Genomic DNA, 23711 nt, shown 5'->3' on the forward strand with positions numbered 1-23711 from the left:
CCCTGGTTCTGCACATCCATTTTCACTTCATTCAGCAACACTTTTTCCAGTCTCCGCACACCAAGTCCATTCAAATGCAGGCCATCCATCTTGTATAAGTCCTTTCGCCCATCAAACTCATTCCACACGTCCACGAATTCCACACCACACCGTCCGCATAACCTGTGCATAATGTCATTTGCGATTATGGCCCTCCTTCTAAACTCCTCTCTGTCATACCGCGGTAACAGACTCACCATTCTAACTCTGTCACTCTTTTCTTTCGCTACCTTTAACAATACTTTCAAGTCCTCTCTCATAAAAAATTTATAACCTTTCAATTCATTCGTACCCGCCACAATTATTAATTCTTTCACCCTCTGTTTTTGCACTCTAATACTCTCACTTACATCCTTAAATTTTGCACCCGGTAAGTACGATTTAGATATCTATGGAGTATTTTCAGAACCTTGTGGAGTCAGTGCTGCAGTGTATAGAGATTATTCTTAAGGCTCTCTCAGTGTTGTAACATGCTATTGAATGGGGATCTCTATTTTATGTTAAGCTATTTTGTATATTTTACTAATTATTATGATTTAAAATTATATATTCAAGAACTTTCTTTTGTTCTTTAAGGGCATGCCTGGTCAACCAGGAAGCCATGGCGCTCCAGGTTCCCCTGGACCACCTGGACCACCTGGAGAAGTAAGTATTTTACTGTGTTTTCAGATCATTTCAAGTGAAATTATCAGTGAGCTTAAGCCATGCCATTTTTGATTTTGATGAAAGTGAGTTAGTTTGTCACCCTTATCCTTTAGATGGAAGAATTTTTAGATATTTCCTGGCATCCAGTTAATTATGGAAGTCATTTTTATTTGGTAGATGTGTGGAATTTTTCCAATTTTGGAGAGTTTAAAATTAATCACCTTAAAAATGCTGGATTCTGTACAAAAGAGGACAGTCAGATTGATTGATGACCCTCTCACTCACTAATACACTCTACTCACTTTCCCACAGGCATTCAGTTTCAACAGTCCTCATCTTCTATAAATACTTCTATGGCTGCTGTTTATCAGAATTGGTATCAATAATTCCTCTGCCTTCTGCAAATCCAGTCTATTGCATGCAGCAGCCTATCAGATAAGTGGCAAAATATTCTAGAGGCTATTGAAAAAATTTAGAAATGGAGGAAAGAATAGTGTAAAAAGAATCGGAGATAACAAAGGTGACATGAAACTGAAGATAAAAATATTCTAGATGTATGGAGTAATTATTTTGAAAGATTGCTGAATGAAACAAGCAATGTCAGCATGATGATAGAAAACTTCCAACAGGAATGCAGTCAGGAATACATATCCATAATTGAAGTAGAAAAAGCAATCAAAAACCTGAAATGTGGAAAGCCAGCTAGAGTAGATGAAATTTGGCAGAAATCCTCAAAGGTATAAAAGTTTTATAGTGACTGCATTGCATAATTCAGAAGGCCTGGTCAGAGGGTAAAATTCCAGATGATTGGAGCAGAGCTCTCATAGTACTCATCTATAAAAAGGGAAATAAAACTGAATGCGAGAATTGCAGTGGTATTTCCCTGTTGAGTGTTCCTGGTAAAATTTATGCAAGTATACTTGAGAAACGAATAAGAAAAATTGTGGAAGGGAAGCTTAGTGAAGAACAAACTGGATTTAGGCCGAATAGAGGTTGTCAGGATCAGATTTTCACTTTAAGACAAATAGTTGAGAAATCTTGGGAATATAACAAGGCTTTATATTTAAATTTTGTTAATCTGGAAAAAGCATATGACAAGGTGCCAAGAAGAAAGTTTTTAAAACACTACAGTTATATAGTGTCAATGGGATATTATATCGAGCAATACGTAGTCTCTATTTAAGCTGTAAGTCACAGTTAGAATTGAATGAGGTGCAGAAAGATGGTTTGAGGTAAAATCAGGTGTGCGACAAGGGTGCACATTATATCCACTGTTATTCATTATCTATATGGATCACATTATCAAGGAATGTAGTATTAAATCTGATATCAAAATTGGTGATGTTTGTCTTACTCTTTACTTCATGCAAATGTTATACTTCTGAATAAATTCAGTACAAGTCTGCAAAAATCCATGACTTAACTGAATAACTGTTGTAATAAATTTGGTCTGAAAAACAGCAATAAAAAGAGAGAGAACATGAAAATAGGCAGAAATGAAAACACCAATTGTATCCTGAATGGGTGGATCTATAGAACAAGTAAAACATTTAAGCTATTTAGGCACAATTTTTACTGAAGATGGTAAATTAAATATGGAAATAGACAACAAAATTTGTAAAGCTGGTATGGCAGGGAAGTCAGCTGAATAAATTTATATGGAATAAGAAAGAAATTAGTCAAAACATTAAATTAGCTGTATACAAGACAGTGTTCAAACCAATTTTAACTTATGGATCTGAGAGCTTGGTTAGAAGTAAAACACTTGACCAAAGACTAGAGACCGCAGATACGAGAGTCCTGAGAAAGATTAGGGGGTGTGAACAGATGACATCGATGGCAGTATTGTATTAAAAACGAGAATATTAGGAAAGAATTTGAGATCGTTAGCATCCCAAAATGTGTTAGCAGAGCTAATCTCAGGTGGTATGGTCACTTAAACAGAATGGGAGAGGAAAGGTTAGCAAAACAAGTGTTCTTTACCAGGTTGGCAGGAAAAAGATCCAGAGGAAGATCAAGATGTAGATGGATTGATACAATAAAAAGTGCCTTAAAAGACAGAAATATAAGAGCTGATAATATTGGAGTCTTGACAAATAACAGAATCATTTGGAGGAAAATTGTTGATTGGAAGTTAGTAATGGTGTAACTTTTTCATGTTGTACTATTGTAATTATCCTGTACATTCCATGAGGGTATATATCAGGAATTTAATGATGATATTGATGAAGTTCGAAAAAAAAATTCAAAGCAACCAAATAAAAATTTGAATTTTTTCGAGATACTATTAGTAGGTAGGTATAAAGAAAATTGGGTCTCATTCTGTTATTTTCATCCCTTCAGCCTAGATACCCTTTTGAAAATGAAAAACAAAATTAAATTTTTTATTGCATCTTTCAGCTCATTTAGTACATCAACTTATGAAGACAATTTTTAGTACCTCCTAATGTGTGAAGTAAGCAAATGTTGAGAGTTTTTTCATGTCACCAGCATTAATGTAAAAGTAGAATAAAACATTGAAGCAATACCTTTTTTCTTTTTTTTACTTTTATGCAAGTAGCTTAGCTTTCTGTGCAAAGTAATTTCATATTGCTAGGATTTGCAAACAACAGGTACACTACAGTTCGAAGTGTTTATAAAATTTTGTTTTACACTTGTTCCATAAATTAAGGAACAAAGAGAAAAGTCATAACTCAAAAACTTTATGATGAATTTTATGCATTTTATTGAAATGCTATATGATATGAAATACGAAAAAACAATCACAAAAATTGTATATAAATAGTTTAATTCAGTAACAAATGGGTACATGAAGACAGTGGTCAAAATGAGATAGTGACTGCTTCAATAAGCAATTTGGTCACCCTTCAAAGCAGTATGGTGCTTGCAATGATGTTTCATTCTGTTTATAATGGTATCCAGTTGGTGATACAGCCATTGCTCCTGCAAAGTATCTCCTAAATCCCTCAATGTTTTGGAGAGGAGGAGGTTTGACAGCAGCAACATATCTACCTAGAACCTTCCAGACATGCTCAATAGGATTAAGGTCAAGAGACCTGGCTGGCCAGTCCATATGTATGATAATCCATTCTTGAAGATATTGGTCCATGAGCTTTGCTTACCGATGATGAGCATTATCATCTTGTAGTGATAATGTGATGTCTCTCCTATTGCACCCACATACAGATGAGCATAGGGGTCTAGGACCTCATCTCTATAAGTTGCAGCATTCATGGTTCTGTTAGGAAACACATTCAATTCAGTGCATCCACCCAAGATGTCTCCCCCAAACTATCCAGAATGTCTAATATTGCTTTGTAGAGCTAATCGGGATTTGTTTGTGAACAATTCCTATGTAAACAATACTTTTGGCAAAAGTGGTGTGGATGGTATTACATGCTTGAAAGGAAGTGTGCTTTGCATTATGGGATATGGCAGTTGATGTGAATTCAATCAGCCTCTGTATATCAGTAGCCTGGTCAGAAAATATTTCACAAAAACTTGTTTTCTTACACTTGGATGAAGGATTAAACAAGAATATAATTTCTTTGCAAGTACAAATTATATTCACAAAGAGAACTGTAAAAACTTTTTACAGTTTTTACAGTTCTCTGTAAAAAGGATGTTTAAGCTGAAAGAATGAAAATAACAGAGCTAGTTGTTGAAAGTTATTTCACTTAGTTATAAATTAAATTGAAGATGCCAAGAAATTATATTTTTGAAATAGGAGATACTGAGATAGGAGTGATGATAGCTTGGTCCACCTTTGCTCCGAGTTGCTTGGTGTTGTACTACCTTTCCTCAGTCCTGAAGATATTTTCAGGTGCAAACTTTGCTTGCTCACATTTGGATAAAGGATTAAACTAAATTTATTAAATTATATTTTTGTTTAATCCTTTATCCAGCTATAAGTAAACAAAGTTTGTGCATGAAGATCTTTATGACTAGGCTACTTTTATATAGAGACTGATAACTCAGATTAATTGCCTTAGCATCCCATAATACAAAACACACACACACATCCTTTCGAATATGTCTAATGCTATACATTATAGGAAGTACCACTACCTAGACTGATTTTGATCTTTATAAAAATATAATTTCTTGGCATCTTTAATTGAAAATAAAAGAATAGAGCCAATTTTGCTTTATAGATCTCTGTCAAGAGTATCTCTTATAAAAATTGTAAATTTTTATTTAGTTCCTGAAACTTTTTTTTTTTTTTTTGCTACAAGTAAGGTAATTTTGGACAGACATATTCCTACATATATAAATGACACACACAAACAAACAAACAAATCTGACTTTTTGTGAATTCAACCTAAAGCGTACAGGGTAGAGTAGAAAATTAGGTGGGCGGTGGGGAATACTCAGAAAGCAGGCGGCCACCATCTTGAAAAAAATTAGTGTTCAATAAAGCAAATAAATGAAAACTTACTCACTTTGAGCATTGAAATGGAAATTGAAAAACAGTAAAAATAGAAATTGAACAATCTGGAAATAAGCCGTGATTAATTTTTAAACTCTCCAAAATTGTAAACATTCTATGGATCTGCCAAATAAAAATGCTGCCATAATTAATAGGATACTAGGAAAAATGAATAAATAAATCCAAAAAATGTTTTTTTTTATTTTAATCTAAAAGATGCTATAACCAAAGAACTCAGTTTCATCAAAATACAAATTTATGTAATGTAATTTTTAATTTGAATGATTTCACATGGAATAACCTTTCATCATTCATTATTAAGGGCTTTGCACAAGCTTCCTAACTCACTAATTACTGTCATAAAATAATAATTTATTTTTGGCCCTTGATTCCTGAGAAAATTTTAATCTGCGTTCACTATGTAATACTACGTTCATTGTACATGCCATCACAAAAATGATATGATTGTTGCATGCCAAAACAAGCGAGACCTTCCATACAGACTTTGCCATGTTAGCTATCCCAGAAAAATAGCTACTTTGTATCCATGTGTTGCTTCTGTTGTGAGTATAGTTTACAAATTTATGTCTCTGTCAAAGTAGGTAATGAACTGAACATCATTCTAAAATGTTTTAAATTTTAATGTATCAGAACGGTTCTTGAAAAGTTTATTTTTCATAAAATTTTTTATCCAGTTTCTGTTAAGTATATGCAAATTATAATCACATCTTAATAAGGATAACAGGGACTTATGGACTAAACTCCCAAAATTGGCAATAATTTTATATATGCTACTTGGAAAGAAGTCAATGGAAACCATAGTGTGAGGAACAAACAGCCATGATGCCCACAGTAATAAGATGTAGGACCTACTTTCACAGTGATGACTGCAGCAATCCTATGGGGCATACCTATTACAAGCACATGATAGCGATCAGTGGAATTTTGGACCATCCTTCCTGTAGGCATGTAATGTGGGCCTGGACTGTTGTGGGGTATACATCCCTTGACCTCACTGATGCTCCAGTTCATCACACAGATGTTCAGTAGGGTTGAAATCGGGGCTCTGTAGAGACCAGTCAAGTTGTGGTGACGTTCATCTCCTCCACAAACCATGCAGTTACAGCAACAGTCTTATGACACGGTGCATTGTCTTGCTAAAAGAGACAATGGTTTAAATGACACAAAGTAGGAAACGTTGTATTGTTCAGAATGTACAGATATCTCTTGGAGTTCAGTATTCGCAGCACTACAAACAGAGGTCCGAGGCCAAACCAGGAAAAATAAGACAGTACCATCATACTGCCACCTTTGAATTTCATAATTGGGGTTAGACACTCAGGTAAGAGATGTTTACCAGACCCATGCCCATCTGTCTGCTCGGTAAAGGATGTAGTGTGATTCGTCACTCCATAAAACAGCTTTTCAAGCTTCCATGTCCCACTGTACACACTCTTTGCACCACAGAAGATGATGCTGTATGTTGGTTCAGGTAATATGGGACTTACACATCGCGGTTTTACCATGGAAACCTCATGTTGTGAACCTTGGTTCTGAATGTTTTTGTGCAGATTTGTGTTCCAGTCGATGCCTGGAGCTCCACATTCAATGTGTCAGCCAACAAATGGTGATTTTTATGTATTATCCTTTGAAACATCCTACAGTCATGTTTAGTGAGTGTGATGGGTCGTCCACTGCATTTAGCATTTACACTTGATTCCCTGCCCTTCTATCTCAGTATAGTATCACTGATTGTTGATCTGGGATGGCCAGTTTGTCAACAATTTGCTGAACAGACAGGCCTTCAACATAGCATCCTGTCACAATGCCTCTTTCAAACTCATCAGTTCTCTTTTCACAGCCATTTCATCCAGACACAGTTGCACTGACTTGTGTGCATCATATTCCTCCACTTTCTACTGGCTACAAGCACATAACTCATTACATAGCATGATAGCATGATGTACCTTGCTATCATGCTATGTAACGAGTTATGTGTTTGTAGCTAGTAGAAAGTGGAGGAATATGATGCACCTGAGTCAGTGCAACTGTGTCTGGATGAAATGGCTGTGAAAGAGAACTGATGAGTCAATGGACATCGACTTCTCTCCAAGCAGTGTATATCCTAGATATATATTTGATACAATGGACTTACTCAGCTATATGACGTGATTAAATAAATTTAATGACTAGAAGTTGAGAGATACAACACCAGGGCACTCCTTGCAAAGGCGGAGCAAGCTACCAACACTCCTATCTCAGTATCTCCCATAATGCAAAACACATCTCCTTGCGGATATGTCTAATGTTATGCATTAAGGGAAGGGCCACAACCCAGACTAGTTTCGACCTTTATTGAGGTCTCTTCAGTGGGAGCCAGGCCCAAGTGGAGATACCAGGCAGAAGCAGGTCATCTCTACCTATAGGGGTTGCCAAATGGTGTGCCACCTTTTTTAATAAATTACTCTGAGATAGGAGTGTTGGTAGCTTGCTCCACCTTTGCAAGGAGTGTCCTGGTGTTGTACCACCTTACCCCAGTCCTGAAGATACTTTCAGGTGCAAACTTTGTTTGCTCACACTTGGATAAAGGATTAAACTAAATTTATTATATGATTTACAGAAAATTTCAGATTTCAGTGTTGTTTAACCCAAATTTAATTTAATAGCTGTAATATCTTTTTTCCAACATTAGAGGATATCAAACTAGGGCTTTAGTTCTTTTGTCTGTTATAATTAAAACTGTTTTTAATAATAACTTGATTGCTGGTGGCTGTGTGCTGTATCAAATTGCTTGTGCTCTGAAGATGCTAGTTTGAAACTAGTGAAATATCAGCAACTTTATTAAATACCTCATTTATTTTTTTCATTCTTATGGTGTTGTTTATCAATGTTAAATGTGAGATAAGTTATAGATCATGAATAAAATTTATTCAGTTTGATCTTAATGTTGAAAATTAACTAAATCCAATTTAACGATAAATTCTTGAAATGAAAATTTCAGCTTTCCAATTGGTTTCATCAGCTTGCTTTGCAAGGAGGGCTTGTTGGTACTGGTGGTGGTGGTGGTGATAAAGGTCCAGCACCTCTTGATGCATTCCATTATTTGCAAGCTCATGTAGTAAGTATTGAGAAACATTTTCTTACATTTCATCTTTTTTATCTTTTTTGTGGTATTTACTTAATGCAACTTTCAGTGTCCTAATAAAAAAAAATTGTGTTATATAGGGACAAGTTGGACCACGAGGATCATCTGGACCTTCTGGGCCTTCTGTAAGTCGCTTATTTATTTATCAATAAGTTTATGCATTTTAAAAATATTACATATAATGAATTTGGTCATAGAAATATAAGATTTTTATTTATTTATTTATTTATTTATTTTTTTAAGATGTCAGTTCATTGGGACTGTCATGTTTAATTTATACTTTGAAGATTTCACTTTACTTTGCAAAAATTGACTGAAAATAGTCTTCTCATCCATATAATTAAGATATTTAATTTGTTAATGTTATTTTACAGTATAATAATTCTAATAGTCATCTAAAATAAAATATTAGAATAAAATTTGAAGTATAATAATTCTACAGCTAATATATTATTCTCAAAAAAAAAAAATGAATAAACAAAGGGAGCAAAGTTGTCTACAGGATGTTTAGCTGTTTATGGTTGATTTGACTGGTTTACTGAAATGAAACAGTTGCCATTTCATTGGCTATTTACAGCTAGTGGCGTAGCTGGGGGGGGGTCTGTCCCAGGCGCACTTTTTTGGAGGGGTGTCACGTGAGACACAATTTTATTTATCGACTTTTTTATTGTCAATTTTATTGTCTTTTATTTATGTTAAATTAGTAATTTTTATTACTTAATTAATAATTAGTTTTTAACAACTATACTTACAACTAAAATAAACAAAATATAAAAATAACAAAACTATTACATTTCACTATCATAATATAATTCAAATTCTTAAAAATAAAACAATAAAATGCATGGTAAGGCAATTGCTTTATTGGCTGTTGCTTATACCATGGCGGCTGCATCTCAGCAACAGACACCGTACAGTCAGTACACATTTGTGAAAACGTTTTTTTTTTTTTTCTTCTTCTTCTAATTTTGCATATAACTAAGGCCATTGATAGGGTTTTAGGGTCCTGGTAATAATATTTCTGCAGTTCCCTATTATATTAGGGTTTTTGCTTTTTGATGCATGTATAAAAAAAAGGCTAAAATGCCTGATTCATCATTAGTTTTTTTTTAATCTGTTACACATTTATAACATTTATATCGTTATCAAAACCATTGAAAACATATTTATTGTATTCTTTATCTATGGTTAGTCTAGAGCAGGGGTGGGCAATTTTCATGCGTGCCAAACATGGCACGGCAACGACTTTTTTCCAGGCATGCAACCCAGGGCTCACCTTAAAAAATAATTAAATCAATAAATACATTTCAAACATCTTCACTGACTTGTATATTTTAACTTAATATAATACAATTTTATTAAGTACAGTGATACCAAATAAAAATGCAGTAAAGAAGCAAACCCTACCAGCTGTTTTAGTAATAATAAGTAATAGGAAAATAAGAAACAAAGATCCTATTTACAAGCCATCTATCTCTGCATTATACTGATGTACAAGTTTCGTCCAGTTCAGTTGTTGCATCATTCATCAGGCATCCAGACGTGGCATGACTCCTTTACCATCATTTGATATATCTTTTCATGTTTCGTAAAGAATGTATCCATTTCTAAAGTGGGTATATATGTGGGTTTGGATTTTATTAAATCGTAAGTCATTAAAATATGGATTGGAAGTATTTATTGTCAATTAATATGTTTAACTTATTAGATATAAAAGCAAATTTCCTTTACATTGCCATAAACATACCGTATTTACTCGAATATAACTCACACTTTTTCCCCAAAAATTAAAGCTAAAAATCGTGGTACGAGATATGTGGGAATTTTGATTTTACGGGGATTTTACAAAAAAAACTGAAAACTAAAGTTTTCAATTTTTTTCATAAAATCCCCACATATATCTCACACCGTGATTGCTATTGCTGTTTCCTGCCCAGAGAGCAGTTTCCTTGTGTGCATCCTACCCAAATAGCGCCATCTTCTTTCCCATTATTTCAAGCAAAAATTACCAGTAATTTACAAGACTTGAGATACTTAATGAACAATCCTTTATGAATGACTAATGAACAGGCAGCTATGGTACTAGGCCAGTAAAGATAGAGCAGTTATGAAGACGTGCATATGATTGATTCGCTATTCACAAAAAATTGTGTGAGTCAAACATAAAAGCAAGCCGACAATTTTTGAATTGAAATGCTAATTCCATTCAACCAAATTCAGTAGCTGAAACTGCCATAAAAATATTCACTATATAGTTCTTAGTTTTAACATGTTTACGAATTTTAACACTTTTCATTTATTTTTATTGCTGACTTGCATTTTAGCTGGACAGACTCCTGCACATCTAGTTTTTAGTTAGATACTGTGTTTGCCAGTGCAACATATGGTTTTGCTTGAGTCTAAGTAGCATAGTTTCTGTGGGAAGGGAACATGTGATTCATTACTTAGTGCCATTTTTATCCCAGTTGTCTCTAATCACTATTTGTTGAGAAATATATTACATAGACTGCAAATGTCTCTCTGTACCTTATTCAGTGATACAATAAAACAACCTGTTTTTACTTCTATCTGCAGTCACTATTGGTTACTAGGGAGGACATGTTGTTGACCACGGAAAGTGAGTTACTATCGCCCTGAAACGTGTTTAAACTTTTTTTTTTTTCTGTGCGAGGTATACGCGGAGCTTTTCAGTTTCTATTTTCGTAAAGTAAAATCAGGGTGCGAGTTATATGCGAGGGCGAGTTATATTCAAGTAAATATGGTAAGTTATTTTTAAAGCTATGTGAGATGTATTATCAATATTCAAGATTATGAAGTGTTATCTGCACGTGATTAGATTGCATATGTACCCTTCTCTTTCATTTGCATGTACGTAGGTCGGCTTATAATTGTACTAATTTTTGGTTTGCTTAAACTTGGTTGGTATATGCAGAGAGTGATTATAATGAGATTTTCCGAGTCCAAATTATAATTTTTGTCAGTGTCTATATGTCTCTGTCCACATTTTTACACCCCATAATCTGATTTTCAATAAAGTTAAAAGCTGTATAAAGAAAGCAATTATATAATTGCTTTCATATATCATCATCATCATCATCATCATCCTCAAATTCCTGCCATGTACCCTCAAGGGGTGTACAGGATATGACAGTACTACATGAAAAAATTACATCATTACTAACTTCCTATCTACAATTTTCCTCCAAATCAGTCTGTTACTTGTCAACACTCCAACATTATCAGATCTTATATTTCTATCGTCTAAGGCACTTTGTACCGTATCAATCCACCTATATCTTGGTCTTCCTCTGGGTCGTTTTCCTGCCAACCTGGCAGAGAACACTTGTTTTGCTAATCTTTCCTCTCCCATTCTATTTAAGTGACCATACCATCTGAGATTAGCTCTGCTAACGCATTCCTGGATGCTGACAATGTCAAGTTCTTTCCTAATATCCTCATTTTTAATATGATATTGCCATTGATGCCATCTGTTCACGCCTCTAATCTTTCTCAGGACTCTCATATCTGCGGTCTCTAGTCTTTGGTCAAGTGTTTTACTTCTGACCCAGCTCTCAGATCCATAAGTTAAAATTGGTTTGAACACAGTCTTGTATACAGCTAATTTAGTGTTCCGACTAATTTCTTTCTTATTCCATATGAATTTATTCAATTGACTTCCCACGATACCAGCTTTGCTGATTCTGTTGTCTATTTCTATATTTAGTTTACCATCTTCAGTAAAAATTGTGCCTAATTAGCTGAAATGTTTTACTTGTTCCACAGGTTCTCCATTCACAACACAGTTGACATTTTCAATGATTCTGCCTATTTTCATTGTCTTTGTCTTTTTATTGCTGACCTTCATACCATATCTATTACAACAGCTATTCAATTTAGTCAGAGAATCTTGCAGACTTGTAGAGGATTTATTTAGAAGTATAACATCATCCGCATAAAGCAAAGAGCTGACATTAACATCTCCAATTTTGATATCAGGTTTAATACCACATTCCTTCATAATGTGATCCATATAGATAATGAATAACAGAGGGGATAATGTACATCCTTGTCTCACACCAGATTTAACATTAAACCATCTTCCTGTACTTCCTTCAATTCTAACTGCTGACTCACAACTCAAATAAAGACTAAGTATTGCTTGATATAATGCCCCATTGACACCATATAACTGCAGCGTATTGAATAGCTTCTCTCTTGGCACCTTGTCATATGCCTTTTCCAAATCGACAAAACTTAAATACAGATCTTTGTTATATTCCCATGCTTTCTCGACTATTTGTCGTAAAGTGAAGATCTGATCCTGACAGCCTCTATTTGGCCTGAATCCAGCTTGTTCTTCACCAAGCTTTTCTTCCACAATTCTTCTCAACCGTTTCTCAAGTATACTTGCATAGATCTTGCCAGGAACACTCAGTAGGGAAATACCTCTGTAATTCTCACATTCAGTTTTATTTCCCTTTTTATATATGGGTACTATGAGAGCTCTACTCCAATCATCGGGAATTCGTCCCTCTGTCCAGGCTTTCTGAACTATGCAGTGCAGCCACTGTAAGACTCTTATACCACGATACTTCAGCATTTCTGGTCGAATATCATCTACTCCTGCTGCCTTTCCACATTTCAAGCCTTTGATGGCTTTTTCTACTTCAAGTATGGATATGTATTCCTGACTGCATGCCTGGTCAGTGTTTTTTATCACTGTGCTGTCATCACTGCTTGTTTCATTTAGCAGTTTTTCAAAGTAATTACTCCATACTTCAAGGATATCTTTTTCTCCTGTTTTCATTTCACCTTTATCATCTCTAATTCCTTTTACAGCACTCTTTCCTCCATTCCTAAGCTTCTTCAACAACCTCCAGAATATTTTGCCACCTTCTTGATATTTATTTTCTATATTCTTGCCAAAGTCCTCCCATGACTTTTGTTTAGCTAGTTTTACACACTGTTTAGCTTTCTTACATTTGTCTCTGTATTCTGTAAGAGTAAAAGCTGACTTATTTGCCAGGAACTTTTGATATGCTTTCTTCTTTTCCTTCACTGCCTCTTTAACTTCCTGTGTCCACCAGGGAGTTCTGATTTTTTTATCTTTGCACACAACCTCACCACATGCCTCTCTTGCAGAATCAATCAATGTTTCCTTCAGAGTTTGCCACTGAATCTCCAAGGTTTGATTCCTGTTATCAAACTCTTTCATTTTCTTTTCAATAATATTTCTGTATTTTAGTCTACAATTTACATCTGAGAGCTGCTCAACTTTTATTCGCTTTAAAACTTTCTTACATGTTATTCTTTTCAATATGAAATTCAATTTTATCCTGCTCAAGACTAAATAGTGATCACTTCCAATTTCAAATCCTCTGTACACTCTGGTGTCCTGCCAGAGGGAGAAAACATCACTATCAACAATAACATAGTCAATGAGACTTTTCTTATTCCTAGCCTCTTCTCTCCATGTGAATTTGTGCACATTTTTATGTTGGAACATGGTGTTAGTAATAACCAGTCCATGTCCTGAGCAGAAATCCAACAGATATTTGCCATTATTATTAGCTTTGCTGTTTTCTCCAAATTTTCCCAAAATATTTTTGTATGTCTCACAATCATTTCCTACTCTACTATTTAGATCCCCAACAAGGACCAACTTTTCCTTTTTCATTGTGTCAGTTGCTTTTTCTAAAGCCTCAAAAAATTCCTCCACTTCTACCTTAGTAGAACCTTCTGTGGGACCATAGGCACAAATAAGTCTCATTGTCCAGTTCCCCATTCTCATATTTGCCCACATTACTCTACTTGAGACTGACTGCCATTCAAGAAGATTAGCCTCGTATTTTGTGTTGAATACTATGGCTACTCCTTCTTTTCCTTGATTGTTATTGCCTGAATATAACATTTTGTATTTATTGCTCAGAAAGATCTCACCAGTTTTGGTCTTTTTTGTTTCAGTCACCCCTATTATGCCGATCTGGTACTTATCTAATTCCTCAGCTAGCTCCATTTCTTTGCCATTCAGGCTTCTTACGTTGATAGTACCGATCTTTAACTCTGGTGATGTTGAGTTGGGGTTTGTTTTCAGATTTGTTCCAGTAGCTGACTTTTCGCTGTTCGCCCTGGTTCCCTGGCGAAAACAACGGGGGGCCTTGTTTAACCGGGCGACGCCCCAGCCGGCATGAAATTTTGTCATGTTGTACCATCATTTTTTATTTTGGTTTAACCAATAAGAATACAATTTGGTCGGCTAAATCCCAAATTGCCAGCCCATCCTCGTTCGTTCAGTATCAAAGTAGATACCCAACAGGGTGCACCACGAGAAGGTGAGGATTGGACATTAGGTCAGAAGCCCTCTTCGGTTCTCCGCATTCCTTTAAAGGCTATGTGGAGGTCTCCTCTCAGTTATACAGCTTTGACCCTTAAGCACCCACCCCCGCTTTCATATATATATATATTTATTTATTTATTTGCTTCCTGCTCTTTACAGATTGAGCAGAATGTGACAGCCACCAGCAAAGAAACATAGACATTCAAATGAAAAGGATATTAGACAATTTAAAGAATACTGGACTGAAAAAGTTGGCATGATTAAGAAAGATAATAAAGCATTATTCATTTTATGTTCTGAATCAGTTGTTTGTAAGACTTCTTCTGTAAAGAGACATTTTGCTGTTCACAAGAAATTAAGTAATAAAAGTGAGCAAGAACAGAGAGAATTAATTTCTCGTGAACCGAGCAAGACAAAAAAATAGTCCGTTATGTTGATGAAATTTATTTCAGGTAGGCCTAGTTCCAACTTAGTTGCTGCTAGTTTTGAGGTTGGACAATAACTTTTGAAAACCACTCAATGATGGGGAGTATTAAAGAAGCATGGCTAGAATGTGCTCCTTTCCTTTTTGACAATCTTTCAGAAAAGCTAAAAATTATTCAACGCATTAAAGAATTGTCTGTAAGTAGAAAAACAATTAAGGATAGGATACTTAAGTTAGAAAAGAATACAGCAGAACAATTAACAAAAGATTTCGCTTCATGTAAGTTCTTTTCTATTTGTGTTGATAAGAGCACAGACAGTACATCATCAGCTAGGCTGGCAATCTTTGCTCGATTTTGTAGGGATGTCGAAGTATGTGAAGAGAGGATTAACCTTGTAATACTACCTGATCATATCAGTGGGGTTGAAATATGTAAAGCAGTTATGAATGAATTATCTATTCAGCAAATTGATATTTTAAAAGTGGTATATCCATCACAACAGATGGTGTTCCCAGCATGATTGGTATGGAAGCAGGATTTGTAAATCTGTTTGCAAAATATGGTGGTCATCCATTGATAAGTTTTTCACTGCATCCTACATGAGGAGAATTTATGTGCAAAAGCTGGCCTAAAGGAACTTCAAGAAGTGATGTAAACAGTAACCAAGGTTTAGAAAGTATTTTACCTTGGGTATAATAAATGTTAAAGATACCAAGCTATTTTAAACCTGGTTTTACTCCATTTACCAAGTAAGCAAACAGACAAACAAGTCAAGTTTGCACCTGCACGTATTGCAAGTCTAGCTGATCCTCAAAGTAGTGCAAGTCAAGGCAACTCATGGTAAAGGTAAAATAAGCTCTGATCACTATTCTTAATATTTATTTACCCTTAAGGCACAGCCCATCTCTTTGAGGAGATGTATGATGCTATGTATTAAAGGCAAGGGGTCACTATCCAGACCAGTTTCGACCTTATGAATAAGTAAAGCCATCTCTAAAAATTTGGACGATCCCTAGGCCACTCAATTGTGGGCGAAAGACCGTCCATCTCAGCTTTGGCTCCACTCAGTGATGGCCTTCCACCACCACCACCGAGCAGAACCTCTCATATTCCGAAGAAAAGCATTCACCGACAAAGCCCCTCACCGGGCCATGCCGGAAAACACTTTCCATGGACACTCAAATTGCTCCCTTAAGGCAAAAACCTTAAGAGAGTGAACTCATAATAGCCCCCAACCAGTTTCAACCTTTTTTGAGGTCTCATCAGTAGGAGCTAGGCTAGAAATACCAAGATTTTAGTAATACAGAGCTTATAAGTATTTTACCAGAACAAGTTACCATAAGGTGTGTTTTAACCTTATTAAATAAAAATCTCCGGATGAGATATAAATGTAGAAAGTATTTTACCTTGGGTATAATAAATGTTAAAGATACCGAGCTATTTTAAACCTGGTTTTACTCCATTTCCCAAGTAAGCAAACAGACAAACAAGTCAAGTTTGCGCCCCGCACGTATTGCAAGTCTAGCTGACCCTCAAAGTAGTGCAAGTCAAGGCTCCCACTGATGAGACCTCAATAAAGGTCGAAACCGGTCTGGGTAGTGGCCCCTTGCCTTTAATACATAGCATCATACATCTCCTCAAGGAGATGGGCTGTGCATTAAGGGTAAATATTAAGAATAGTGATCAGAGCTTATTTTACCTTTACCATGAGTTGCCTTGTCTTGCACTACTTTGAGGGTCAGCTAGACTTGCAATACGTGCAGGCGCAAACTTGACTTGTTTGTCTGTTTGCTTACTTGGTAAATGGAGTAAAACCAGGTTTAAAATAGCTTGGTATCTTTAACAGTAACCAAGGTTGTTAATTACATTTCTGCATGTGCTTTGAATAAAAGACAATTTCAGAATCTATTAAATGAGGTGGATTCGGTGTACAAAGGACTAATGATGTACAACAATGTTCATTGGCTTAGTTGAGAAACGATTTGTTGAATGCCTGGATTAGATAAATCTTTTTGACTAATCAACAAATGTATTATAAAGAAATGTTGACATCGTGTGAGTTTGTAAATTGATGTTTTTTGCAGATTTTTGCGAACATTTAAATGACTTGAAAACCTCAAACTACAGGACACGAAAACATCTTCAAATAAACTTGAAGATGTTTGATGTTTTCGTGGATAAATATAAATGATTTTGAAATGCAGTTGATTTATTTTCAAAGTAGCTCAATTTGGAGGCAGAAATTTGTTGACCTCAGAGTTAACTTGGAAAATATTGAAAAGGAGCAATTAGAGATGGGAGTAACAGAGAGAAGTGCAGAAAAAGAGGTACTAAGAACTTGGAATGCTATTCCTGAAACTTTTGTATGTTTAAAAATCCTTGCAACAACATTACTATCCATTTCTGCATCTACATATTCTTATGAATCATTGTTCTCAGCGATGAACTTTGTTAAGTCTTGTAACAGGAATAGCCTTACTGATGAAACTAGTAGCGTATGCATATCTTACAGGTTACAAAATATAAAGCTGATATAAATTATCTGGCATTAGTGATGCAGCGACAGCAGAAGTCTCATTGATGCTAAATAAATAAAATGTCCACTATTTTTCTTTCTCTAGTTTTGATTCGATGTTTTCTGCTAAAAATGGTAAAGATTAATTTCTGTTTAATATATTATGTAGGTAAAATAACAATTTATTTTGTCTATAATTTTTATATATTACTCATAAGGGATTAAGAAGTAATAAAATTATATCTTTAATTTTATTTTCTTTTATTGTGCTTTAGTCAAGTAAAACGATTATGAGATTGTGCACTGCAATATATTGGAAAAACTTGAAAAAACTTGTCTGACTGATCTTTATAAAAAAAAAAAAATTCAGAATTATTGTTTACTCTTGATGATGTTAAAAATTGCGTCTTTAAATTGTGCGGCTTTATATGGCTGCTAGAATTACACTTAAATGCAAATAAAAAATATTCACGCTATCAACAGGGTAGAAGGACTTTTTAAAAGTCCTTCTAGAAGTAAAAATTAGAAAATTAAAAAATTAGAAGCAAGAAGTAAAAATTCCATCACTAATTTTTACATTCATTCAATCTTACTTAACTTACAATAATCACTCTTACAATGTTCTTTGTTGTTTTTTTTTTGGTATCTAGTGTGATTTCTGATTATTTGAAAAGGTCTTCCCAATACTTAAAAGACACCAAATAATAATATGTTCCCCAAAATTTCGGTTAGCATGTGAGAAAATTTTGCATCAAAGATTTGGCGATTTTGGCAGGCACACTTAAAAAAGTTGCCCACCCCTGGTCTAGAGTCTAGATTTAAACAAATCTATCATACTGCTGTGCGTTTGGGAATTTACGGCGATCAGGGAGTTGCGGCATAAACGCCCGACAGTCTGACCAGTGGTGATGGTGACTAAGCCTCAGATTGTCAGAAATGCTATACGTCTTTTTGACTTTTTTGTAGTATTTTTGGTGTGTATTGAGCAAAAAATCTTGGAGTGCAAAAAATCTTGAAATTTCATACCATTAAGATCTCTTGTCAATTCCTTATAAATCTTTTGGAATTCTTGAAAGCTGATAGTTCGTACTGTCTCTTGCTGCATGTTGTTTGAGATTACTCTAAGCCAAATACTAGGGTCATCATATTTTATATGAGATTTTTCAACAGGGCCTACAACTGAAGCATCAACTGTATCATATTCTTCCATAGTCACTCCTCCTGCAGGTTTTTCACTTGCAGCCTTTTCTTCCATTGCAAGAGGTTCACATGTAACAGTCGCTTGACTTTCGACTGCTTTATGAGTTTCGATTTGACACTGATATTCTGTTTGGATTTCAGTGTCACAAACATTATCACCACCTTTATTATGATCAGTACTGGGAACTATGTCCTTTTAAACTTCGTGATGCTTTCGATTCTCTCTCTCTCGGATTTAAGTTTCCTCTTCTGAGCTCTGGACTTATGTTTGTACTTTGAATCAGACATTGGGATTTTATTTATTTTAACTAGAATGTCTTTGCTTGCTTGAGAGCAATTTATTTAAATATTTTTAATATCTCAAATTTGTATGATCTGGAAAAAAAAATTAAGTTTATTTCATGCAAAAAAACATAACTAAAAAAGCTTTATATTTTCTTTTACTTGCTAACTAGCAAAATTTTAATTCAAATAAGACAAATTCTTCTCAAATAAAGAATTTTGTAGAAAATTTTCAGTTTCTTGAGATCAACTTAGCCAACTAAAACTATCAAATAAAGCTTTCTCTTTTATGAACAAAATAAAATTCTCTCAGCATCCGTAGCATACGCACCGGTAGGGTAGTGTGCTGGTAACATCGGGGCAGCGTCGGCATTGAAACGACGGCTTGCATAGAAAGCGAGCAAATGAAAAACAAAAACTAAAGTAAATCCTTTCAAATGGGAAGGTCAGAAGCATAAGTCTGAAAAGATGGATAATGGGTTGGAAATGATTGCAAAATCTATGTAGTCCCTCTCAGCACATATTCATTCTTATTTTATAAAGTTTCTTTTTTGTCTTTTGTTAGTCTCACTTAACTGGCCGACCCAACAAGACGGGCCCACCCTACTTCCTGGCCCCCAGAGCCCTGTCAGTCCTACCCTTGTGGGGGCCAAGGTTAAGAGTATTGTATGGAAAGCTAAATCACAGTATGAAAAGAAATCGCTTTGTCAGAAGGATAAATCAGGTAGGAGTTAGATGGATGAATAGCTTCATTAAGCAGGAGTTGCACACAAAGAAGAGGTTGTGGAAGGATTATAAAGAAAAAGGTGATCAGCATGCCCATGAGCAGTATAAAGCACAGACAAGAATGGTGACCTTTATGGTAAGGAAGTCCAAAGCTAATTAAGAGAGAGATCTAGCTGACGAGGTCAAAATAAATCCTAAAGCATTCTTTCATTATGTCGCAAGTTAAAGAAGGAATGACTATGGAAGGATAACTTTAAAAAGTGCTGATGATGGGGAGGTAACACAACAAAACAAAACCAAAATACAGGTAACCCTCGTATAACGCGGATGTTTGGTTCCACAAAAACGGCGCGTTATGCGAGACTCAGATCACATAGAAAAAGTAGGGTTAGGTTCTGAAATTTTTTTTTTTTTAAGATTATATAAACAATGACATATCCAACAAAAAAATATTTTTATTTAATTCACGTAAGTTAAGAAAACATAAACTATGAAACAAATACATAGTATAAAATTATAAAAAATTATAAATTGTACATAAACTTAATTGCACATAATGCATAAATGTTTTAGGCAAAATAAAATAAAGTGTATATTTTAATCGTCATCACTCTCTTCAAAACTAACATTTCATAGACGTTCTTTATTTACGTGTGGCCAGATGTCGTCATCACTCGAAATCTCTTGGACATCGTTTGTATAATTCTCATTGCATACTTCGGCTGGTTTAGTTATCAAGAAGTCAGTAGTAATAAGACCTTGCTTACCGCTATGCTGCCATTTTTTATTAAGTTCATAATATGGAGCTAAACAAATATCCAATTGTCTTGTGAATTTTCAGGAGCGCTCCATTGAGAGATCATTATCCATAAAATAACTTTCTTGCCAAGTCCATTCCTTCTGCTAATTTCTTTAAACTGAATTCTTTAACGGATTCATCATAATCAGAATCGGCAAAACTTTCCTCGCCATTTGGTTTGACGTCAACAATTAATTGTACCAGTTCCTTCTAATTTAAATCGGTTTCTCCATCATTTAATTCACTATTGAAGAGATTGGAGCACTTATGAAGAAGTTTGTGAAGGTTGAGTCTCATGTGCTGATCGAAACGAATGTATCTTCGGTCTTGTTCACTTGTTACTTAGCAGTTTACAGGAGTGGGTTTATTCCTATTAACAAACGCTTATATTGCAAAAGCGTTCTAAGTGGCCATTACTATAAAAATATTTTTTTTACATAAAAAAAGCATTACATATTGTATGTAACTCACCAAAAAATAAAGTGCTCAGCTTGAGATTAACACACTTATGATTTTTAATGCGCTTTCCTGGCAGAAAACGAAGACAATTTTCAACAATAAACACTTTATACGGTAAACAATTGACGTACATGCATGCTAAAGGGTATTTCCCCTAATATAAATTCAGTACTTATAACTACATGTGCGATACAGGCAGATGCAAATTTAACGAAGATAAAATTTGATTTTTAAGTTGCGAGTTGAAAAATATATGAAAAGATAAAGGTTTACTACAGTTTGTAGACTGTCTTATATCGAAACCATGTTGTATAAGTACTGCGCTATACGAGGGTTACCTGTAGTTGAATTGCTGAGTGAGCATTTTGCAGGGGTGTGCCATCTAGGTGGTGACATTGCAATGTCAGATGCGACATTGACTGATAGGAGAATAGAGGTTGAAGAATTGGAGATGCTAAAAATATTGCAGAACCTCAATATGACACAACCATGGGATTAGATGGCATATAGGTCTGTGTATTGCAAGAATGTACATGAGAATTATCAGCTCCTCTGACCAATCATAAATATTAGTTTATGAAGGAGTTGAATCCAGAAGGCACAGGACTCAGTATATGGCTCTCTGTTGTTTAATTTGTATATCAGTGATAATGGAAATGATTTGACAGCTGTTGATGATGATATCAAAACTGGAAAGAGAAATGGATGAAAGTGATTCAGAGATCTTGCAGGAATACGCTAATAGACTATCAATATGGGCAAAAGTAAATGGCTGCCAGTTTAATGTGGCCAAGTATAAGGTTGGGAAGAGATCACAAGCTGCATACTATATTAACAGAACCGAACTGTGGGAAACTGATGAGGCCAGGACTTGGGCGTGATTGTGGACAAGAAGTTGAAGTTTAAAGAGCATATTTTGCAAAGGTAACCGAAGCAGCATATCAAATTACATGGTTGTTGAGGAACACATTAACAAGCAGGGATAGAGATAGATTATTATTCCCTCTATATAAAGCTTTAATAAAGTCACATTTGGACTACTGTACATAGATCTGGACTCCTGGATTCTGTGGTGGTTGAGAGCATCCAGAAGCAAGTAACAAAGATTGTTGCAGGTCTGTGAAAGGCTTCTTATGAGAATAGATTGACAGTCTGTAGGCTTCAAAAATTAGTGGGTAGGTGAAAAAGAGGAGACATGATAGAAGCATATAAATTATTAAAGGAGTTTTATAGGATTGACACAGACTTTTTCAGTACATGACAGGAAGGGAGAGAATGAGGGGATCATTCCTGCAAATTGTGTAAGAGTGTGGTTAGCAAGGGATGTTAGGAACAGATTTTTTGCTTATAAAGTGGTGAATGGATGGAATGGGTTGCCAGAGGTGGCTGTGAGTGCTCCATCATGAATAAGTTTAAGGAGAGATACGATAGGTATTGTGTGAATCATGACTAGTGTGTGAACAGTGAGTCTTCTGACTCCATGGAGATACCTGCATAATAATAATAAATCTGGAAGGAAATACTTAATTTTTATCAGAAATAAGATCATATTGAGTTTCGATTGTATTAATGAGGTTATCATTAAATCATGCCATTGAATATTAGTTTGGAGATTTGAATTTAAGGTTATAGAGGTCGATATTCTGGAAGTGTTGTTGATTTGTGTAGTGCAAGGTTTACAAAAGAGAAAGAGAAATGAAGTATTATTATTACTACGGACGACTCCAAGGAGTCCTTAGACTTATCGAGGGAGGCCCTAAACATTATGTTCACACAACTATTCGACATTCTCACAGTATCTATCATACCTTGCCTTTAACTCATTCACTGTCATAGCACCCACAACAGACTCTGGCAGCTTATTCCACTCATTTACCACTCTAAAAGTAAAGAACAACCCAGCTCTACACCCTTACTAACCACACTCTTGCCCAGCTTCCATAAATGTCCCCTAGTCCTCCCAACACCAGTCCTACTCTCAAAAATATCCTCTGAATTAATCCTATAGAACCCCTTCAGCAATTTGAATGTCTCAATCATATCTCTTCTTTTCTGCCTATCAACCAATTTCTGCAACCCACAAATCTTCAACCTGTTCTCATAAGGTTCATTCCATAGACCTGCTATCATCTTGGTCACTCGCCTCTGGATCCTCTCAACCTCCTCCCCATCAAGAAGAAACCTACCAAATCTGGGCACAGAAGTCGAGATGGGATCTTATCAAGGCTCGATACAGAGAAACAATAACTTGCTTATCTCTGCTCATCAAAGTATTCTTCAGCAACCAAGTGATTTGATGAGCTGATTTAGCCACTTTTGCAATGTGCCCCCTAAACTTCATCTCCCTATCCACCAACACTTCCAAGTCCCTGGATTCATCAATCTCCTGGAGTACAGTTCCACCAATGTGGAACTGTTAATCTTTTCACCCCAAAATGCATAGCCTTACATTTTGTCACATTAAATTGACATCCATTCTCCTTAGCCCAGACCTCCAAACTGTCCAAATCATCCTGCAAGATTTTGACATCTTCCTCATTCACTATTGCCCTACCCAACTTTGCGTCATCAGTGAACAAATGAACCGTTCCTTTTAGATCCTTCCCTATATTGTTAATGAACAAATTAAACAGCAGTGGTCCAAGAACAGAACCCTGCGGCACACCACTAGTCACAGGCCATCTTTTGGACTCTACTCCTGAATAAACTA

At 35.3% G+C, this 23711-nt stretch overlaps 1 protein-coding gene across 1 annotated transcript in view; it reads left to right on the top strand.

Moving 5' to 3' along the window:
- Window positions 1-23711, top strand: part of LOC150098992 (uncharacterized) — a 700419-nt gene that overhangs the window by 101108 nt on the left and 575600 nt on the right. Inside the window, exons 6-8 of the mRNA XM_090405788.1 lie at window positions 616-684; window positions 8115-8231; window positions 8339-8383. Coding sequence (XP_090261914.1) covers window positions 616-684; window positions 8115-8231; window positions 8339-8383 — 231 coding nt within the window. The remainder of the gene's footprint in view (window positions 1-615; window positions 685-8114; window positions 8232-8338; window positions 8384-23711) is intronic.

The sequence above is a fragment of the Typopeltis vanoorti genome, chromosome 15 (genome assembly GCF_054136105.1).
Source record: "Typopeltis vanoorti isolate ZY-2024b chromosome 15, IOZ_Tvanoo_1.0, whole genome shotgun sequence".
NCBI lineage: Eukaryota > Metazoa > Arthropoda > Arachnida > Uropygi > Thelyphonidae > Typopeltis > Typopeltis vanoorti.